Here is a 21,834-nt window from a genome sequence, read left to right on the forward strand (position 1 = left end):
AGATTTTTAAAAATAAATCTATGAGAGAACTTACAGTTGCTTTAAGTAACTTGACAGTTTAACCTACCAACTTCACAATAAAGAAAACTTTGGCACTAACAGAAAGCATTTGTAGGCTCTTTGCAAGACCCGGATTTCATTCTTGTATTTCACTATACTTTATAATTACTTTGTCAAGAAGTCTTCCTCCTCTTCCATTTTCCTCACACATAAACAGGGTTGTTAATAATATAACTATACTTTCTTGCTAATCATCTTATGAGGCTTAGTAAGAATCCACTATCAAGACTTTGGAATCAGTTAGGCAACCACATGTAGCTTTAGTTTTACTAGTATATCCTTGCTCATCAGATACTTCCAGTGGCTGGGGACTTTGAGACAAGTTCTTAGCGGTCATTTCCACAGATTTTTACTCTACATGAAAGCAGTGAAACTTCACCTGCGTGGCAACTGCATCTGTCAGTATTCTTAACACACCCTACAACATAACCTATGCTTATCCAAAATACTCACATTCTACAGGTTCAAAAATGTAAATCAAAGGTAACAGTCTCCGTTACATGTAACGAGCACTGAATGGAAAGTTTCTCTTAACAGATTCTGTGATTTGAATGACATCTATTAAATTAAACTTACCAAAGAGACGCCAAATAATTGATCTAAGTTGCAGGTAAATAAAAAACACTGATCTTGGTAGTTCGTGTATCTATCCTGAAGCATCTGAAATGAGTACAATATGCCCCTGTTAAACAGATACCTCCAGTGTCATTGTGTCTACCTAATCTTAATAACGGACAGCCTCAAAGTGGAAACTTGAAAGAAACTTTCTTAAAACTATAACCCCTGATATCAGACTATGAACATCAGTAACATTCAGAGAACAAAGTACAGCTCCTCTCCACCCCCCCACCCCCTCCGACAGTCAGACATGACTAGTATGTTACACAAAAACCCACCCACAACAAAATATAAGACCTAATCTAGAAGAACAAAGAGTTGTCTGTTTTATCTTCTGGGCATATGAGTGATGGTATCACAAAATTAAGCAGCCAAATACGATTAATGATTTCTATTTCTGGCATTATCTGCAGCCTTTATAGTGAAGCAACATGGCACATGCGACTTGCAGCCTTTGATTTTTGTCATGCAAACCTCCCCAGGACCACTAAGGTTTTATCTTCAAGATTTAAAACAATTAGAAGAAATTCAATTTGAGAAAGGGGAAGTTAATATGAAGATACATATATTTTTATGCCTTCAACACAATTTTAGGAGGTAATCAGACGTTAAAACATACATTTAAAGAAATTAACTCGTGCTGTATCTTGTTTTAATCTATAGCATTCCTAGTCTGTAACTCCCCTGAAATAGCTACAGCAGAGCCCACAACATACTATTGTTAAAACAGTAACTTTAATACATCCATGTCAGTCTCCAGAAACCGACAAGTTAGTTAACTACTGGTTTTGTTATGCTCAGTTCTGTCTCTCAAAACAAATTAAACAGCATGAGATCAGGAGTCCAGTTTGACAGTAGCATGTTCTGACAGTGGTCAACATAAAAATCCAAGGGACAGACTAAAACCGGGCAACCATCTTGTGAAACTCCCATGCAAACAAAATTCCTCTGGCTCTCTCCAAACAAATGGAACCCGCCAGATGCGTATCAGCCTTCCACTTCTGGCATTTTCTAATAACTTTGTAGGATTTGTTAAGTATCACTGTCTTTTGCAAGCAGCACAGAGTCCATCTTCCTCCTCCATTCACTGCACTCACTTATGTGTTCACTAGTGCTGCTCTTTATTGTCATGCCCACTAATATGCCTGGTACTGACATGAAGTGAACCTACTTGACTCTCCCCAAAAATCTTCTAAAAATTGGGATCATATCAGCCCCCTTTCAGTCCTATGGCACAAAAGCAGTGTTACGCATACTTCAAAGTTTCAAACCGCCATAAGCAGCTATTTCATTATTGTCTCTTTTTATCTCCAAATGCCCGAGACACATCCTTCTTTCCTTGCCAGATACACTTCCAAACTTCACTACTTCAGCTTTCTAATATTAAACGTTAATCAATCCACAGTTTCCAATAAGGCAGATGATACAATTTAGCTTGAGACAGTTGAATTGAATGTTGTTAACTAAGGAAGGAAGAGAGACTTGTCCCTTTGCTTTTAACATGGTAGCCACAGCGGGCTAGCCCTCACAGGTTTAAGACAGGTGCAGATTACAGAGGCCGGTATCAGAGGCAGAAGCAGCAAAGACACTAAACAAATTAACTGGTATACTGAGAAAGACCCAAGTGAACAAACTAGAATTGACAAAAGGAAATTAAATTAAGTTTGAAGATCTTCTTTAAGGACTCTTGAATGACAGAACTTGTGTGCTCTCTACACATGCTTTATATCCCATGGCAACTAATAAATCTATTTATCATTTCATTTCTGATGAATGGTCGAAGAAAAAAGTTCTAACTAAAGAAGTTCAGATTCTTTGAGTCTGTTTAATACTGACCACAACCATTAAAAAGCTATTTGGTTTTCAAGTAAGCCGAGTAATTTAACTTAAGTAAACCACCAAACCAAAAATCCCAGTCCTGTCCTCCCTTCCCTCCAGTCCATTTGTGACCTGGATGTAGGTGTCTGAATTACACTTGTCTGTATCCACACAGGAGTGCATGGCCACACTGTGGCTCAGTTACACACAGAAGTAACTATGTGTGGTAGGCATATTACACAAGACTGAATGAACACTTCATTAGTGGTTTCCTATTCACCTGAGAGGCAAGAGAACTTCGCTAATATGAAGGTTCTGAACAAGTATTTTTGCTATAATTACATTTACTATTTCTATTTTTAAAAAAAAACATTATATTCTGGAACAATCCTAGAAATGCTATACTGTGCTGGTTTCAGCTGGGATAGAGTTAATTTTCTTCTTCGTAGCTGTTGCAGTGCTGTGCTTTGGATTTGGTGTGAGAACAATGTTAGTAATACACTGATGTTTTTAGTTGTTGCTGGTGATGTTTCTACTAAATCAAGGACTTTTTGGTTTCTTGGGCCCTGCCAGCAACAGGGCTGGAAGGGCACGGGAAACTGGGAGGGCACAGAGCCAGGACAGGTGACCTGAACTAGCCAAAGGGATATTCTGCACCATATGACATCATGCTGAGTACATAAACTGGGGGAAGAAGAAGGAAGGGGGACACATCTGACATTATAGCATTTGTCTTCCCAAGTAACTGCTACACGTGATGGAGCCCTGCTTTCCTGGGGATGGCTGAAGACCTGCTTGCCGATGGGAAGTAGTGAATGAGTTGCTTGTTTTGCTTTGCTTGCATGCACGGCTTTTGCTTTACCTATCAAATTGTTCTCATCTCAACCCTTGAGTTTTACATTCCGTTCCGATACTCCTCCCCATCCCTCTGGGTGAGGGGGAGTGAGCGAGCAGCTGTGAGGTGCTTGGTTGCTGGCCAGGGTTAAACCACGAGAGTTTTTGGCACCCAATGTGGGGCTTGAAGGGTTCGAGGTAACAACAGATTTGATTGGAACATGCTAGGTAACATTTATGGCTGTTATTGCTGTTTAGCTATGAAGAGAAAGGTTTCTGTGCTTACCATGGGGCTTGCTTGCCTTACTGTATATTCGTCTAGTGCTTGTTAGTGGCTGCCTCTTGCCTTTGCTGCTCGCTGTACTGCTTATCATCTTACTGTGCTGTGCCCGGGAACATTCTGATAACAGCCATGGCGATGCGGCGGGGCTGGCAGGTGGCCAGCGCACGGCTGCTGTTCCTGTGCTGCTGTACTGGACAGGCTGGAACTCCAGTGTGAACTCGAGTCAAAGGGACTGTGACCTGTGGATGAGTCCACATAGGAGCAGAACACCCCAAAGCCCCTGTGGCCATGAATAAGCTCATGCCCAAGCAGGTGTATATTGGAGCGTCTGTGGTCACGGGTGTCTGTGCTGCAGCAGGTATGCCTCTGAAGGGATTGTGGCCCAAGGACAAGTCTACGCTGCAGCAGGTACACCTCGAAGCATCTCTGGCTGCGCATGAGGCCGTGCTGGAGCACCTCGAAGTGTATGGCCATGGATAAGCCCGTGACAGATCAGGTACGGCCCTGAAGGGATTGTGGCCAGGGATAAGGCCGTGCTGGAGCTCATTTACCTCTGAAGGGACAGTGGCTGTGGATAAGGCCATGCTGGACCAGGGCTATGGTCATGGCCCATGGATAAGGCCATGTTGGAACAGGTGCACCTCGAAGTGACTGTGGCTGTCACAGCAAAACAAAAAAGCAAACTTAAAACGGTTCCAAACTTGTTCAAGCCTTGCCTGCACAGAAAGCCCATTTTAAAAACAGGTTTCAACTCACAAACAGGAATGACATCGCTTATAACAACTGTCAGGTTGTCAGTTCTCACAGAGTCATGAAACAGCTACTGAGCTGCTACAACATACAGCATGTCATAATAAGGTAAACTGTCACCAGCTTCAGTTCGCCTACGAGACATGTCATCTGTATGTACTGGCATTCAGCAGCTCAGTTGTAAATGGCTTAACCGCCTGTGAATCAAGGAGAAGACAGAAAACAAAGACAGAAGCACTGTTGCCATTCTAAGGGACACGCTTGGTCTCTAGCCATGTACTAAGGCCACTGCAATCAAATTAATTTGCCAAAATTGCCGTCAACGCACAACTAAACTCTGTTTTATCTTTCTGGACCTGTTCAGCTACACTAACAACAGAAACACATCACCAATCCAATAAATAGGCTTGAAGAAAGCTGCCAGCGTTGCATACCACATCATCAAGTCCAGGTCAAAATGCACCTATGCAACACAGTTCTTAAAATGACAGCCTGCTGACAGCATTTCACTTCCAAACTTCCTGAAGTTTACTTTCAAATAAGTTCTCCTACCACGAGCCAATCTAATGCTAACAGCGTAAGTTTCAGAAGACAGCATATGTAGTAGTATTTGTAGACAAAAGTTATACAGATCCAGAACCATCTCGGTGTTTGTTACATGAACTTATACAAAGCCAAATGCTCTATCATCTTTCTCATATCACGATGATACAAATCCATTTATTTCACCCATTGTTGTGGTTGTCCACTCTCCCTTGTCCTTTTTGAAGATGCACGTAACATTTGCCACCTTTCAGTTTGAGGATGCTCCCCAATTGCCATTACTTCTCAAAGATGATAATGAGAGCTCTCGCAACCATGTCAGCCAGTTCCCTTGTGTGAATCTCACCTGGTCCTATGAGTCTGTGCATGTCCGTTTTACTTAAGTACTCTGTAACTTGATCTTCCTCTACCATGGATGGCATCTCTCTCTGCTCCTTAATTTCTGCCACACCTGAGAACAGGCCCTGTCAGTGAAAGCCAAGGCAAAGAAAGTACTGAGTACCTCAGATCCCTTCCGAGATCCCGACCGCGCCCCCATGCTGTCACACGATGCCTACTCCATTCAGCAGCAGGGCGATGTTCTGCTTACTCTTCCTATGGCTGTCCACATACTTGTAAGAGCTCTCCTCTTACTCTCCACATCCCTCACTTTCAACTCCAACCAAACTTTGGCTTAATTCCATTCCTGCACATGCGGGCAATACCAGTGCCTTTGGCAGACTTTGTTTTTGCTCAGATCAGGAGGTTCTCCTAGCAGCCTTACTGTCGTGCCGGCTATCTTCATTAACATTAGAACGAGTCTCTTCCACAGTTTTGAGGAAACTGTCTCTGGAGAACGACATGTACCACGCTGTTCTGCCCTTCACAGCAGCCCCTAACAGGACACCACTTACTAGTTCTCTAAACAAGGTAAAATTCTGGGCTTTAGTCTGCTAGTTGCCCTCCTCACTTCCCTCAGGATCTGAAACCCTACTATCTCATACATGCTACAGCCTGGGCTGCCACAGCCTGGGCTGCCACTGACTGTTACCTGCCCGACCGATTCCTCTTTAGTTTCAAGAAGCAGATCCAGCAGAGCATTTGCCCTAGCTAGTCATTCCAAAATCTGTGTCAAAATATTGTCCCAAACACTCTGCAGCAATCCGCTGGATTATTGCTTTTACCCTGCTATGCTTCACCCTCCCAGCACGGTGTTTCCAAGTAGTTCTTGAGAACAAGGGCCTTCCACTAGCTGATGTCATCCACCTGTTTGGAAGGTTCATCCTCTTCCCTTTTTGATCAGGTTGTCTATAACAAATGCCCACCACAGTACTCAGGATTGCTGATGTGTCCTCTGATTCCGAGGCATACGGATGTGACAGGCCTATCACCCTTCCCGTAGCAGAGCTCCATGCTTCCAAGTCATTCCCTTGTACAGAGCACAACCTCCACTCCTTGGCTTCCCTGCCCTGTCCTTCCTGAAGAGACTATTATCCATCTACTGCAGCAGCCCAGCCTTCTGAGCTACCCCACTGCATCTCTGTAACCCCAACGAGATGACAGCTCTATGACAGAGCACAGTCTTCTAATTCCTCCTCTCTCTTCAGGACTTGAGCAACTGGAATAGTGGGATCTCAAATGCAGTGCGAGAGGGCCCCCCCTTCCTTGTCCACCCCAATCATATTGTCTCTTGCAAAACCCACTCTCCAAGAAGCTCAAGACCTGGATGGCTGCTTAGTCCCCTAGAAGTTCTGTCCAAGTTAGTTTCTGATGTGCCAGTGCAGCCATTCCAGCTGGTGCCTGTGACACATCACCATCATGGTTGTATCAACTCCAAACAGCTCTCCGGACCTTCAGTTCTGGGCCAACTGTTCCATTCAACTGCCAGGTTTGCATGTCTTGGTCACTGGTGCCATCCATGGGTTTGCTAAATCGGAAGCTGGACATAAGTCTATGCCTCACTTCAAGACTTCCTACTTGACAAGCAACTTCACCTGCTGTCTTTCAGCTTCCAAATATAGTTCAGTCACCTTCCGACATAAGGATCCATCTACATGCTCCCTCCCATGCTGTGCTCCGAAATATTCACGCTGAATTAGGAACCAAGTTAGTTGTACACAAACTTATTTCTCATTAACCACTATCACACGGTTCTAAAAAAATGCAGTTCCATTTCCTACCATTTAGTATGAATAATGCTCAGTACAAGAAGCTAACATAAATATTCTATCATATCTTACAGTTTACTGAGTTTACAGCAAAAGTCACTGCATTTGTTATGTTTTTTCTACTGTTACAAAAAAGTGGGAAAAAGTATTTTAAACAAGTATGGGTCTCCATTAACTGTTAAGATAGACAATTTTAAGAAGCCTCACCAAGAAGCAAATGTATTCTCTTACTATTTAGGATTCATCTTGGAGAGCACTTCTATGATCTTCTGTCCAGACAAAGGCTGGGGAACATTCAACACTTTTGTGTTTTCTGCATTAACATTGTAGATGTGTTTCTGCCCATTTTAAATACTGTTTTCCTATCAGGCAGTACTATATCCAGTATGAATATGCCCACTAAAGTATAAAAACTTGCAGCTGTTTAAATAACATGACAAACTCAGAGGTATTCCAACCAATCACTTGGGCCAGAACAATTACATAATAAACAGGAACATCTGGACCTCAAATGCACGGTGCATCTCAGCACCAGCTCTACAGATTAACTGCACTGCAAATCAGAGCAACAACACATGCCTTTAAGCATTTGGATCCCATCGGTTATTCAGCTCATCACGTTACGCACTTAAGCAATCAGCAATGAAGTCCCCTGCTCTGGTCTTACCTGCCAGTGAAGTCAGATCAAACGCATCACGACCAACCAGAGCTGCTGGAGGACAGCAGAGGGAGAGGAACAGTGTACTGATGTCATGAAAATGGGAGTCAAATAGGAGTAGGTTGCTTAGATCATAACAACAGGTTTTAGTCTACTGATCTTTCCCCAATTTTAGACTGAAAGAAGCCTTCGCAGCAGAAGTCCATTTAGAAACATACACGCTACACCAGTAAAATGAAAAAATAACACTGTGTTAGCATTCTGGACTTCAGTCTCATTTGCAAGGACAATAGCTTTCCCTCATGCATTGTATAGCTTCAGCCTGTCAGCCTCAGGTCCACAGTTACGCCTGCACAGCACAATCACACATATAAACGTTTACATACACTTCCACACGTAGCAAAAGCATCCCAACACCACCGAAGTAACTCTCACACAGGAGACAGAATCAAGTTACTTATGAAAGCTTTCCAGATACTCCTATAAAAGATGCCAATGCACTGCTGAAAACCCGGAGCAGACAAGAGAGCCATAACAAAAATCAGACTACTGCCAGAAGTTGGAAACAGCTTGAGATCTACTCCTCAGAGGCCCCTAGTCATAAAATGGAGCCTTTCTGAAAGTCGTAAGCAGACTGCCCTTATGTAATCAGCACTGTTCAACTCCTATTTATATTTTGTTAATATCTGTGTCAGAAGAAAATGGATTCATGAGAATCTATCCAGAACAAAAGAAGCAACCAGTGAACTATTTGCCCTTGCACGTTTCGAGTCCTTTTCGGTCTCCTTAAAGGCCAGCCCCCACAAATGAATTACCAGACTCAGACAGATGGAATCAAACACTTCTCCATTAAACATTGTTTTGCTTGAAACATAACCAAGTAAAATACGTCCCTTAATATGGAAAGGAAGAACTCCTAAGTTTTCATGCAACGTTCTGTATCAAACCAGAGATCTGAAAGAACAGCAAGTGCTAGTAACTGTTCTTATAATACACCAGTATCTAAAGTGAAGAGATTTCCTCAAACCAACATTTTGAGTTACCCTAAGGGACTTCATTTTGTCTTATAAAACATCAAATACTTTGTTTTGAAATTATATGAACAAGATTTGAAGACACACGTTCAAAAGGGTAGTCAGAAAAATCCATACAGCTGAGTACTCAGACAGGACAGCTCAATGCAGTTCGGTCAGCTCAGCATTCCAAGTTCAGAGGTATGACCACGAGTGGAAGGCAAAAATAGGTAAGGTGAAAGCGTGAGCTTATTAAGACCTAAGACTCCTAAAACGATAATTCATGTTACCGTTTTTTCCATAACTATTCTGCGTGCCTCTGAACTGTTCTTATCTATGTCAATGGAAGGAAGGTCAAAGATAGAGGACCCTGAACAGGTGTTAGTACCCTCTTTGAAAGCACTTTTCAGGCAGCTTCAAAGGACCCCAATGCCAAGATCCACACAAACACTACAAAAAAAAGACAGACTAGCTGTAACTTGAGATGCTTAGATCAGTGAACAACCTGCTACATTCTCTTTTCTTCTTTGTCTGGTTAAAGAAAAGCTTTCTTCGTGATGAACAGAGTAAGCCAAAGATTCTCTCATTATTGTTACAAGAAATAATGCCAGCTCTCATTCCTCTCCACATCCTCAAGTAAACTCAACACAGGGGGGCCAAAACCTTTAGTGCCTTTATGGAAGGCTTCACAGAAGAGGTTACGGCTAAACAAATGCCCTTCATGAAGGGAAGGAAAGGTAAAGATGACTGCATTACAGTCAGACCAACAAAAGGCACCCTTTGAGTGAATTAATTGGCTAACACTTATTTTACCTGTGCCAGTTGCCAGTAAACCCCTTGAGTGGAGGTTCTGTGTACAAAGTGGACTACTTATAAGCCAAGTGAAAGCATAAGCAAGAGAAAAGAAACTGAAGTACCCTTAAAAGCAAGACGTGCACACACAGAGGGCATCAGTCCTGACTACCAGCTGGATGAATAAATTTGTCAGTAGGTTAAGTAGTTCAAAAGTTCATTAACAAGGTTGGTTTGTTCTCCGTTTTATAAGCAGTGTTTTAAGTTATGACTTCACTTACATATTTTAATTATTAAACAAAGGATACTGAACAGTAAATTGTTTATACAACTAAGAGTTGAATGAATTTCCTTTACTAATTGCCATTACCTTCTGGTGCTTAATGTTGACAGCACATGAATACCATTGTTAGAAATATATCAAAAATACTCATTAGAAAATACTACCTGTTTGCCTCCTTATAAACCCTATGTTCTCTAACAAGCCTCAACTTCCTCCGCTGTCAAGACTTCAATTGACAAGAGAGGAAGATGGACCTGCGAGGCTACACCTGACGTAACAAGTAAACTGAATACAGCCAGAACCTTTACAGAGCACTGAGGCCAACCAGCACAGACAGATGGCATCCACACCACCAAGCCCCCTCTCAGCTAGAGTGTTAACCTGGCTGTTAACGTAATTCTCCAAGATTCATGGCTCAGGCAGATTGTTACCACACTTGGAAAGCGAGAGATGCCCTGGACCAAAACTGCATCAGGGATGCTTTTAACAGTTTTACAGTAGACAACCAGAGCCCAAGTGCTTTTCCTATCGTTGTTTTGTTCATACCTACAAGGGATAGGCCAGTAGTACTAAAGAACACGAACAAAAGGTAAGTGGGGAGTCAGTACTGAGAAGTCAAAAGCCCCACCTAGGAAATAATTGAAAATACTGTATTTGTTCAGGTAAGTAGTCACAACACACATACTCTGTTGCATCAACTGAAGATGCAAACTGTGTTTGTCTTGAGCGAGCAGCAAAATGTCATTGCAGCTCATATGCTCTATTAAGGCATGCTGTAGAACAAGGAATTAACCAAGTGCTATTTAGAAGAAAGAATCAACAGGATGAAGGAGATTATTAGGGAATCTCACGGTGATACCTGGTGAGCCAGCAGATACAGAAACAGAGTGATGAAAAAGCATGCATTATCTACCAAACACTGAACACAAAAAACCACCTATTACAGCACTCTTTAAAAAGCTAAGGCCAAGACATGGCAATCTGCTAAATACCTACTGTTAACTCAAAAGAGCAGGAAAAAAAAAAAAAATCTTTACAAGAAGGTAGAAATGCCTGATAAAAATGATGGCACTGGAAAAGACAGACACCTCTTAAGAAAGCCACAAGGTCACTTCATTGAGGTGAGGCATCCCACTGTGCCTCAACAACAGGGTGACAGGCTACAAAATACCCACTTTGGCCACTGACTTGCTGCAACAGAACTACGCTCTGCAGCCAGAAGTAGAAAATCCTGATTGTTAAAGATGCATGACTTAATTAAAATCTGTTTTCAGCCACCAGTCTTCAGCAGATGGCTTCTCCTGTTCACTAATGCCCTGTAAAGACAGCTTTGTCCAACAAACATTTGTTTTCATTGTTACCATCCCTGGCCTTGCCTTTTAGCTATTTTCAATGCTATCTGAAATAAGATGCTCTTCAGTTAAAACAGTCTTAGCTTCTGTATCTGAAGTGACATGCCTGCTTTCTTTTGCGGTTCTGATAAATGCACAGTGTCTTGCAGCTATATAAAAGTGATGCCAAGAAATCCCAAGAGGCTGATTTTCTTGGAATAATCTTAAGTCAACAAAGCTTGATTCAAAATCCATCTTTATTCCCCCCTCATCTAAATCTCAGCTTGACAGAATGCTCCTTACTACTTATTTAGGAGAGGCCAAACTCATGCCTTCAGGTCAGCAACATAATCAATCATCAAGAAAAGAACATAAAATAAGCAGCAGCATTTAGGCTCCCTCACAAATTCACAGCTCCCACAGACACACGCTTCCAACTCCCTCTTAAAGGAAAAAAAGAGAAAAAAGGCAGGTAATTCAACCCTTCATCTGGACACAATACATCCGTGAAAACACCAACAAAACTGACCAGAAGACTGACACAGTGTTCTGTACTGGGGTACACAGGTCAGTCAGTAGTTTAAAAAAAAAAAAAAAACCAACAACAAAAAACCAAAACAACCAAACAAAAACCCCCAACCAACCAGAATGATTCAGTATGGACCACCACAGATAATAAACGACACAGGCTTATTTTATAGAGATCCTTAGATTTGTGGTGTTGACTTCACAAGTGCAGTCTGAGAATACATTTTTCCAATAAAGCCTATTAAAAAAAAATCCTATTCCTTTACACCCTCAGCCTCTCATTTTCACCCTGCTTGCCACACCCTCAGCAGTAGCAAAATCATTCTTTCAGGACTCTAATGTGAAAAAGGGAATGCTAAAATGCTTTTGGTTAAGATAAATTTTATCTTAAAAAAACAAATGGTACCACTTCACCTCCATCTCAATTCTGTTCACAGAGCATAGCATGAATGTAAACATGTTGGGTTTTTTTTAAAGTGTGTTTATTCCTAGATTGTAGTTCTGCTATATTTCAGTATTTGTAACAGCAAACTGTAAAATATCTTAACAACAGGCTTTGGAAGAGAACAGCATAAGGGCTGTTTACAGAAAGAGTTCACCATTCCACAGACACCCGAATTTTTTGAATGTTATTTCTATTTCATATCCATATTTGATTATAAGTACTTCTAATTTAAAAGAATTCCCTCTGATTTTCTTCAAGTAGGTCTTTGAAAACATTACTTTCAGACAAAGCATTATTTCCCACGACCAGATTAAGGGATTTAGACTATCAATTCTATATAAACACACACCAAAGCAGTAGATCCAACCACTTAGAGCCTGTTGCAGCTTGGGCCTAGCTCTGAACAGCAGGCAGGTACCAGAAGTGGTTCCCAGTAGTTCCATAAGCATACCACAAGCCACAACTTACATGCCATATAAGTGAACACACAGATATACTCCATTACAGCATCCACCCTTACCTTTTCTTTTTTTCCTAGTCTGCTTTGGTTTTCCAACGTTAAATTTATGAATTATTATAAAGAATGCAAGTTCCCTCAGTTCAAGGTTGTGTCTTCTTTCCAGCTGAATACAGATTTTTACATCAGTTCTCCTTGTTACTACAAGGCTACTTTACACAAGCTAAGGCTACGCAGCAAAGAAATTGTGTGAACTCATCATAATGAAGAGGAAACCGATACAATTTGCTACCTTTTCCAAGGCTCTTCCTTTCCTGATACACTAGTTCCCCAGAGCCACTGTGAAAACTTCAGGTGGCATTTTTTTCTCTATTCCACCACTTAATTCCATCACATTACTCGTATTTTTTTTTTTTAAAGTTACTTGTCTTCAAAACAGGGATGACATTTTCTCAAATGCTAGTATCATCTATCAGCCATAAATTACCTAAATGACAGGCCATGTGTTATTCATCACTAGTTTCAAGTTTTGTTCAGCCTGGTTTTGGGGGATAACTGCACAAACATGGTGGTTCACCAGAAGCCACTGCTTTACAGGTTTCCACAGAGGAGTAACCTAATTTGCTGTTAAACCAGAAAGCCTAGAAACACTGCAGCAGGAAAAGAGGTAAAAGTTATGAAATCAATCTTCTGGCACAGCAATGTTTCCAAGCCTTCCTAATACACCAAAGCACCACAAAGCCAGTGTGGAAGACTGATTTGGAAGAGCAACTTGCTGTACAAACTGCTACTTGCCATGGAAAGCCGAACCCTGACTCCTTCCGAAGACAATGCAAAAATCCAACACACAGTAATGGATACGAGTGAGAAAACTAGGCCCAAAATTGTGTAAAGGAGATGCTTTTTTTTCAATTAAAGAAAAAAACACACAACAAAACAACACTTTTTGTCTCTATCAGAAGATAGCGCTTTTAAAGTATTGGAGCCACGAACTGGTTTAAAGGAACTAGGTGATCCTAGAAGAGAAAATGCTTTTCGAATTGAGCATATTTAGAAATCAGCGGTTTTATTTTTGAACTGTATTCATGTTTTTCTTCAACCTTAGCAGAAGCCAAACCTCCTCCCTTTCACAGAAAAACTGATTTTACAGGCTAGACCAGGTCTTTACCAAATCTGTAGGGAGAACAAAGTTGCACTACGGACCAGAAGAAAATCTCGTACTCATGAGTCTCCTTAAACTTTGTCTGAAGACTATCCTAGGTTTCATGCAACGCAGTTCTCAGCTTGTTTCAAAACTCTCTCAAAACTACTGGTACTAGGAAATAAATGAAGTGCCCTCATTCCCATCAGCACAGGTTTGTGTCACCTGCCAATGCTTGTGGGTCAGCTTTTATGCCCCAAGTAATCCTGTGGACTTAATCCACAAGATTACCACTTCTGCATGACTGAGCCCTAAGCAATGAAGATCTTCCACATTTCCACAGAGATCTTCTGAAACAAGTACAAACTGGAAGAATTCAAGAAGGCACTTTGCAAATGTATCCCTCCTTTTTTGCCTATTCACTACCCCATCACCATCCCTTATTCTCAATGGAAGCCACATACAAGATCGGGACATGATCTGGGTTTAACTAACACCTTTGAGGACATCTGTCCTTACCCCCCCACACCCACTTCCAGCCCAGAACTGACTCAGCTTTTGCACATAAAAGCCCTTAAACGATTGCAGATGGGCAAGTGATTGTAGGAATTTGCAGGGGAGAAGACTGGACTGGAACAACCAAGTTCAAAGAAACAAGCTGTAGTTCCAGATCTTCAATCAAGCTTTTCAAAGCTGTAAATGGCAAATGAATACTCCACCCCACCAAATTTTGTTCACAAGCCTTTGCTGAGCCATCTCCTACTGAGAAGCAATGTAGGCTAATGAATGTTGCCACTAACCTAACTGACTTTGAGCTAGAAAGTGGGTATCTCTCTCTGTTACTGATTTATAAATATTTGGTAATGGTGCTGACCCCCTTTATCAATTGCTCTGACGCTTACTCATGAAAAGTATTTAGGAGGAAAGATGTAACTCTTCATTAACAGTTTATTTTCCCTTTACTTGTACAGCCAACATTTTACTCCTCTCATCCCTTGGAAACTTGCCTTCCCTGGGGTTATACATCAGCTGTTGCACGAGTGCTGCCACTGCTGGTACTCTGCTGCTTCTGCAAATCAGGACTTGCAGATTTACTCACCCATTTGAACAGAGCAAGAAAAAAATACTTGACCAAGGAACAGGTATTAGATTTGGGGAAATGAGCTAACAAGGACATTCAACAAAGCCATTTTTCCTACAGCAGAACACAACTTCTCAAGTAAGACAAATTCTGTTTGTTTCTTCCACTCACAGACTTGAATTGACCTTCCCCATCATGGTCTCCTGACTAAAACAGTAAAAATTAAAATAAAATAAATAAATAAATAAAAAGGCTGAGCTACACATCCTGAAAGGAATCGGGGGTTAGTTCAAGCTAATGGGGCTGCACCGACTTTTGCAAAGACACAGACAAGTGAAACAAAAAAAACCCCAGACAATTAGGATCCAAGCATCATTAAAACACATTTCCTCTCTCAAGGAAGAATAATCATTTCACAATGACAGATAAACCAAATGAAAAGAAGGAATTCTGAAGGGCAGGAAGAAAGTGCTACAATCAATTGGACCAGGAAAACCCTCAAGATAGATAACAAAAGGCTATCAGGGGCTTTGCTCCTCTGCATTGAGCCCAGTTGTCACTGTGATGCAAATGAACCATCAACATACTAGCCAGCAGTTTGAAAGGTTTATCCTAATATTGTCACACGCAGTTTTTTTCCTCCAGCTGCTGCTAGGCCTCCAGCATGGCGTTTGCAATCCAGTAAGCAGAAGTATGGGACTGGGCTGAGATGAGCTTTGTGAGGAAGTGAGAATTCCAAGATGGCTTTACACTTACAAATATGAAATACTGCAGTATTACATTCCAGTAATACTGAACTCTCTATTAAATATGCCAAATAAAGAAATACTAATATGTTCTGGCATGGCAGCCTAATGACTAGAAATAAAGCATATGAAGATTTTAAGCTTTGTGAGAGCTCAAATCAAGAAAGTAAACTTATCTCTGATTTATTTCTGGATCAAAATAAGCTGGAGTCTACTTGTCCAAATCTTAATTTACGGCAAATACAAAAACCTGATGCACAAGTCGATTATTCTCCCTCAGGTACAACCCTGCAATCACAATCCAGTCAACCTCACATAATGCAAGAAGAACAAGGAAATGCAAACCAAACAAAGAGCCCCAACCCAAGAAGTTTGGCAAGAATTACCAGTCCTGTAAAAGACAGGAAAGTAAAAATATAACAAGGAAATTAAGACCCTTATTCATTTGCAGGAACTGCTTTTGTATATTCAGGTACACTCCAAGTAAAAATTAGGTTCTCTATATGAAAAATCAGATTGTAATAAAATAATATTTAACAAAGCATACTCAGTGTAAACAAAATGAAGACTTTCATATAAACTACTTTGTCTTCAGTATGACATGCTTCTAGAAAATAAAACAGGTTAAACTGATTTGATCTTGAAACAAATTAAGTGAAATGAAGGACTATCAAGTCTGCAATTTTACATATCAACAGTTTCACCATCTGATAAATATTTACAAGTAAACGTCTCGTCTTCTCATTTCTTAACAGCTCAACAAGTTTCTATCAAACTCTTAACTTCTCTACAAAAAAAAAATATATCTTTCAAGGCTTTAATAGACAGAATAGATACAGACACAAGTATTGTTTTTAAAAACAACATTTCTATTTAAATGACCAATGACATACAGAAAACTACATATAAAAAATCTGCTGAAGATGATCAGACTAAGAACTCCGGCATTTTTCAGCATGCTTTCTTCTCACAAAAGTTAAAGTACACTTCCTAAATATCTTTTTTCCACATGTGAAGTTATAGATTCCTGTAGAGACAGACCTTACACAAAGCTTTATGTTGGCGTCTACAGAATAAGTAGTAACAGCATTATCAGTTTCTATTTGAAATATAGAGAAGTTTAAATGTAGTTTGCAAAGAGTTAAATTGAAAAAAAATTCAATGGTCAGAAAACATACCTATTTTTCTTTTAGCAGAATAATTTATTTTCTCTTGCAAGTTATAGGGATGACCACATAGACTCATCTGTACAGGTTAAGTTGGTTCAATACAAAAGAATGCATCACAATATGAACAAACAAATGCATTTCACTTACCGAAAAAGCAGCATATTCTGTACCACAAACTACATTTTCATGAGACTGCTGACAAAGCAGAAGTTGTGTAGTGGCTTAAGGCTACGTTCTTTCCAGCCTTTCTAACTGTCAAATGTCTAGATACAGACAAAGTATCGTGAGCAGTCCGCTGCTTGCACACAGTTCTTGAGACCTTCCCTTTTGTGGTTTTTAACTATCATTTTCTGAAAATTACTTGCTCAGAAACATTTTTATTATTTCAGTCTAAACACTGTTCTAGTTACAGTTATAAAAAAGGCAAGTACCAGCGACCACTTCACAGAATTTAAGATAGAGCAGTTCAGATGTGTTACCTGCATAACAAAGACTTAACATTCAGAGCACGAAATTTATCATCCAATAACTTAATGAGAACATGACAGTCTAGATAGTTTAAAATATTTGTTGCCAGTAACACTATGATAAACTTGCTCTGTTCAAGTTTAGAATAGTAACTGGGGTTTTGTTGTATCCCATCTTCCCAGGCCAGTTATCAGGAGGAGACTGCAAGTGAACAAAATGGGTGAAGTACAAGAAGATGGTACTCAGTCAACTGCAAACCAGGAGGTAGAAATGCAAATAAAATTTGAAGGGGGGGAAAAAAAGTAGGTAACTGATTTTGAAGGGGTTTTTTTTGTGCAAAGACAGATTTTGTGCTCACTAATCCAGATCAGGCTATGGCTGCCTCATTTAATGGCATTCAGCCTCCATCCTGCAAAAGGATATAAATACAAGCCACAAAAAGAGGCCTTGCAAGTTTTACCTTCTTTTCTACACCTAGGCAAAACCAGCCACAAGCAGTTCTCTCTCACTACCTTTCATTTAGTTTGCACTTCCTTCTCGCTACAGAGCCAGAATTTCTCAGTCATCTCTTGGGTCCTTATTCTGCTGGAAACTCAGACAGTCCCATACCAGTTAGTTAAGGGAACCTCTGTCCAGAAAACAAAGGGAAAGGTACGGAAGGGCTGACTGCACTCACAAAGCGGGCAGTCTGTTAGCTACAGTGAAACTAAAGCTGGTCTCCGGACCATGCCCAGCACGCATACAGCTGTGCCTGTATCTGCAAAGAGGAAAGACGAAGAGTAGCACCAGACAAGCTTCAAGCTAAGGATACCATTAGATCATGTTGCAAGTTATTGCAGAAATGCTAATGATTTGAACAATCCAATGTGCTTCTTTTCCCAGAACAGTAAGCGGGACAGAACACCCTACTGATTTTTTCCAGATTAAGTACCACATGGCACAGTGACAGAGCATAGTTCCAGAGACACAACATACTCATATGCAGACCTTCTGTGGAATCCACAGGTTTCACAGCCACATCATCAGTTCTGAAGACACAACTATCACAAACTCAACCAGAATAACGTTTGTTGAGAGTGCTTTTTTTTGAAAGACATCGCAGAGTAACAAACAAAAAGCCCAGAAGTACTTACCAGCTGCGCTCAGTAAAACCTCCCCATCTCTTTTTGCAAGAAGAGATCCTAATCCTAGAACAGGTCCAATTTCAACCTAAGCAAGCTTAAAGTTCACTCCACAGTTCCACAATATGCAGTACTTCTCACTGCCTTTCCTATAAGCTTGCAGAAGGCACACAATGGAACAGCTGTTGCGTTCTGCTCCAGTGACAGCTACATTTCAATGGTGGATTAAGTGGTCCGCAACCATCATTACCTAACTCACAGGAGTATAGCAAGGTCTGTTTATGAAGCCAAGCAATGATGAGACATACTAAGTATCCTTATGAACTCTAGCATAGCCAAGGTGGGTAGAACACACTACAAGACACAGAATTTGCGAACTCCACAGTTACTAATTACTGCCTTTGTCCTGCCATTATACTACAATGCGTTATTATTTGCATTTTAATGTTCTTGCATACACCTTCAGGGCAGAAATCCTACTGTCTTAACTATCTCTATTGTCATGTGATTCTACAGCACTTTAAAAAAACCCATAGGTAATAGTGAAGCCTAACCACATAAACCAGAAACTAATTCCTTATCTCCCCTCTAAATTACAGTAGAAAGCTGGATTCAGTAGTACTGAGGACACTGATCTGAGAGTTCCTTTAGACATTTTTGTCTGGAGTTTCATTGCAGCTTAAAGATTTGGGGAATAACAAATCTATATTTAAACTAGTGTGCCTGAACTTTCTAACAGGTCAGACAACTCAGCAAAATAAAGCAGCAAGTACATATGCAGCCATGAGCACCTACGCTTTTCTCTGGTAACAATTTCCACAAAGAAAGTGATGAACTTCAAGACAAAAACCACGATACATTCCTTCTATGTGGCAATTCTTCAGCTAAAACAGTTTTTTAGCTAAAAGAAGATATAAGTTAGAATATTAGAATGTAGAGAATGCCTTGTACTAACACCTTCTTAGCTATAATCACAAATAATTGCCTCTTCTTATACTAATGAGCAAAGCAAAGTGGAAAGTAATTTAGACAATTCATTCAGGATAATAGCTTTGTGAGCTGGTATTACTGCTGAGAGATTCATTCTCAATTTCCTCGAGTACAATAACAGAGCAGCAGTAAGTTTTTCACTTCAAGGAGCTTTTCTATCCTACATAAATATAAACAGAAATTCCATTATCTATTGATAAAAACGACAAAGCAAGTTAAATAAAGTTTCATATGCTACAATTTCTTGTAACAGCCATCAGCTCCTTGGATCACAAGTGTAAATAAAACACTTCACTTACTGAAATCAATGAGAAACCTTCCAAATCCTTGCCTTTGGTACTGGGGCATGATCATTATGCAGGAGACATTGTACTTCTGCTGGCAAAGCTTTTCCTGTGGGAAGGAGAAACAGATCAAGTATGTCAAAGCACTGCTGAAGTGGGCAACTGCCTGCACCTGCCACTGTCCTTGTAAAATATCCCAATAAGGTGAACAGATGCATGGGGTCAATACCAAAGTCAAATAATTCCATGTTCATATTTAATTATAAGGAGGAATTATCAAACATAACAGTCAAGATTCTTCTAAATTAGTGAACTACTCAGCATCTTATTGTCCAAACAGCATAATGAAGTTCAAGTGCTGCAAAGGAGGACAGGAAGAAGAGGGAAATATTTTCATGCTTCACTGACAATTCTGTCAAGGATATGAAAGTGGAAAATAATATCCATACACACGGTGAAGTTGTATTTTCTGCAACTGCTACACTAAGCGCCTGCCAGTTCCCATCTTTGTCTTCTCTGTCAATGAATCTGGAGTCAGGCTGGAAGGGAGGAACCCCATACCCATAGAACTAAGCAGTTGCTACTTGAAGCATACTAACTTTTTCAAAGCTGAAGGCTTCTCACCTGGATTCAAATCAAGGCAGAACACTCAGAAGCCAGAGCTCTTTCAGACAGAATGCAGTCATATAACATACAGGCAATGAAGGCAAATATTACTGATTGTTTAAGACAACAGAAGGGAAAAACTAAATTAGGAAGCTGTTCTAACAATGTAAGGTTATAGGTTTCTTTCAGATTTATTGATGAAAGGAAGAGCCTTCGAGTCTTGTTACCTTTAACAGATTACACACACAGAAAAACAACCCCAAAATCAGCACAAGATAGTTTTGAGCAAGACCAAATAAATCAACCAAAAATATCCAGGTCAGCACAACTGACAAGAAGTTGTGGCAAGCACGTATATAGTTCAAGACACCTCCTATCACTTCAGCCTCCACACATAAGATGGCACTGACAGCATCACATGCCAGTATGTTAGTTTCCAAACATTTCTCCAGCTCTGAGAGAGAGCAGATACCAAAGCTGTTATTTCCCAAGGTCTCTTAGTTTCCACAGCACGGTGAAGTATTTTCTCTGTACAGGCTTCCCAAACTCTCAAGACTGCTGCTAACATGAAGTTCACATCCTGGCAACGTATTTGTAATCAAGGAAGAAAAGCCAGAGCATTTCTGCCAGCAAGAGCATACACCTTCAAAAAAACAACAACAAAACAACCAAACCAGGAAGGGGACAGGACAACACCTGCAACTGAGTAAATAATTTGAGATGAAGCTGAGGTTTTTTCTCCCAAAGTTTAGATAGCTAAAACATTTATGATCATCAAATCTGACAAACAGACTGGCCAGAAGCAACAGGGGTGAAGCGGGGGAAGCAAATGCATCCTTGCTGAAAGAAGGAACAAACAGCAAGAGACACACACCTTAACATGTGCAGTATCTTAAATACATCTAGAAAATACTTGCTTATATAAGAATGGATGCATTTGTATGCCACAAAAGCTTCTGACTGACATAAAAGACAAAGCAAATTGTACCTACACATGTCACTGTTACTTTAATCCCAGGAAGGCCCACATGTTAGAAGGAATTGGTCACACCCCCAAGAGATGCCTGCGTAATATGCAGGTACTCTGACAAGATTTTTAGACTTCAAGATAGTATCTTCATACGAATCACTTCTTAAAGAAAGAAGATCATATAGGTGATAGGAGGTGGTGATACTAGGGGCAAGTAGTACTGAATTTCTGACTAATTGTATCAATTCATCACATTTCTTACGGACAATATTTGGAATCTTTTCCTGTTGCAGGCACATCTAATACTCGAACATTATTTTTGGTCATCTTTGTCCACATCCGTATTATTTTTGTCTATAGCAGCCACCTATTGCTTCAAAAATCACAGCCAAACCCGAACCAATAAACATCCACCAAAAAACATAAAGGCAGCATCCACTATAAAGTTAGGCAATGCATTCTTACATGCTCTGCAATGAGTAACCAATTAGATCAGATCGTACACAAGAAATGAACACAGCTGGCCTTTTATGGCTAAATAGCCAGCCTGAACTCCTAGCAGTAAACCCATGAAAACACATCACCACTTCAAGTAGCTAGCACTTTTAGAAATTAGACTTGCTATATATACTATTGCAAAAATGATGGGGGGGGGGGGGGCGGCGCAAAGATTTAACTTTCAACTGAAACCACAAGAC

General features: G+C 40.5%; 1 protein-coding gene across 5 annotated transcripts in view; it reads right to left on the reverse strand.

Moving 5' to 3' along the window:
- KAT6B (lysine acetyltransferase 6B) overlaps positions 1-21,834 on the reverse strand; it is a 118,262-nt gene that overhangs the window by 12,868 nt on the left and 83,560 nt on the right. For all 5 annotated transcript variants that reach the window (XM_027805493.2, XM_027805494.2, XM_005439207.4 and 2 more), the window contains exon 12: positions 19,576-19,669. In XM_027805493.2, the coding sequence (XP_027661294.1) occupies positions 19,576-19,669 (94 nt within the window). The remainder of the gene's footprint in view (positions 1-19,575; positions 19,670-21,834) is intronic.

Source organism: Falco cherrug, chromosome 9 (genome assembly GCF_023634085.1).
Source record: "Falco cherrug isolate bFalChe1 chromosome 9, bFalChe1.pri, whole genome shotgun sequence".
Lineage (NCBI taxonomy): Eukaryota > Metazoa > Chordata > Aves > Falconiformes > Falconidae > Falco > Falco cherrug.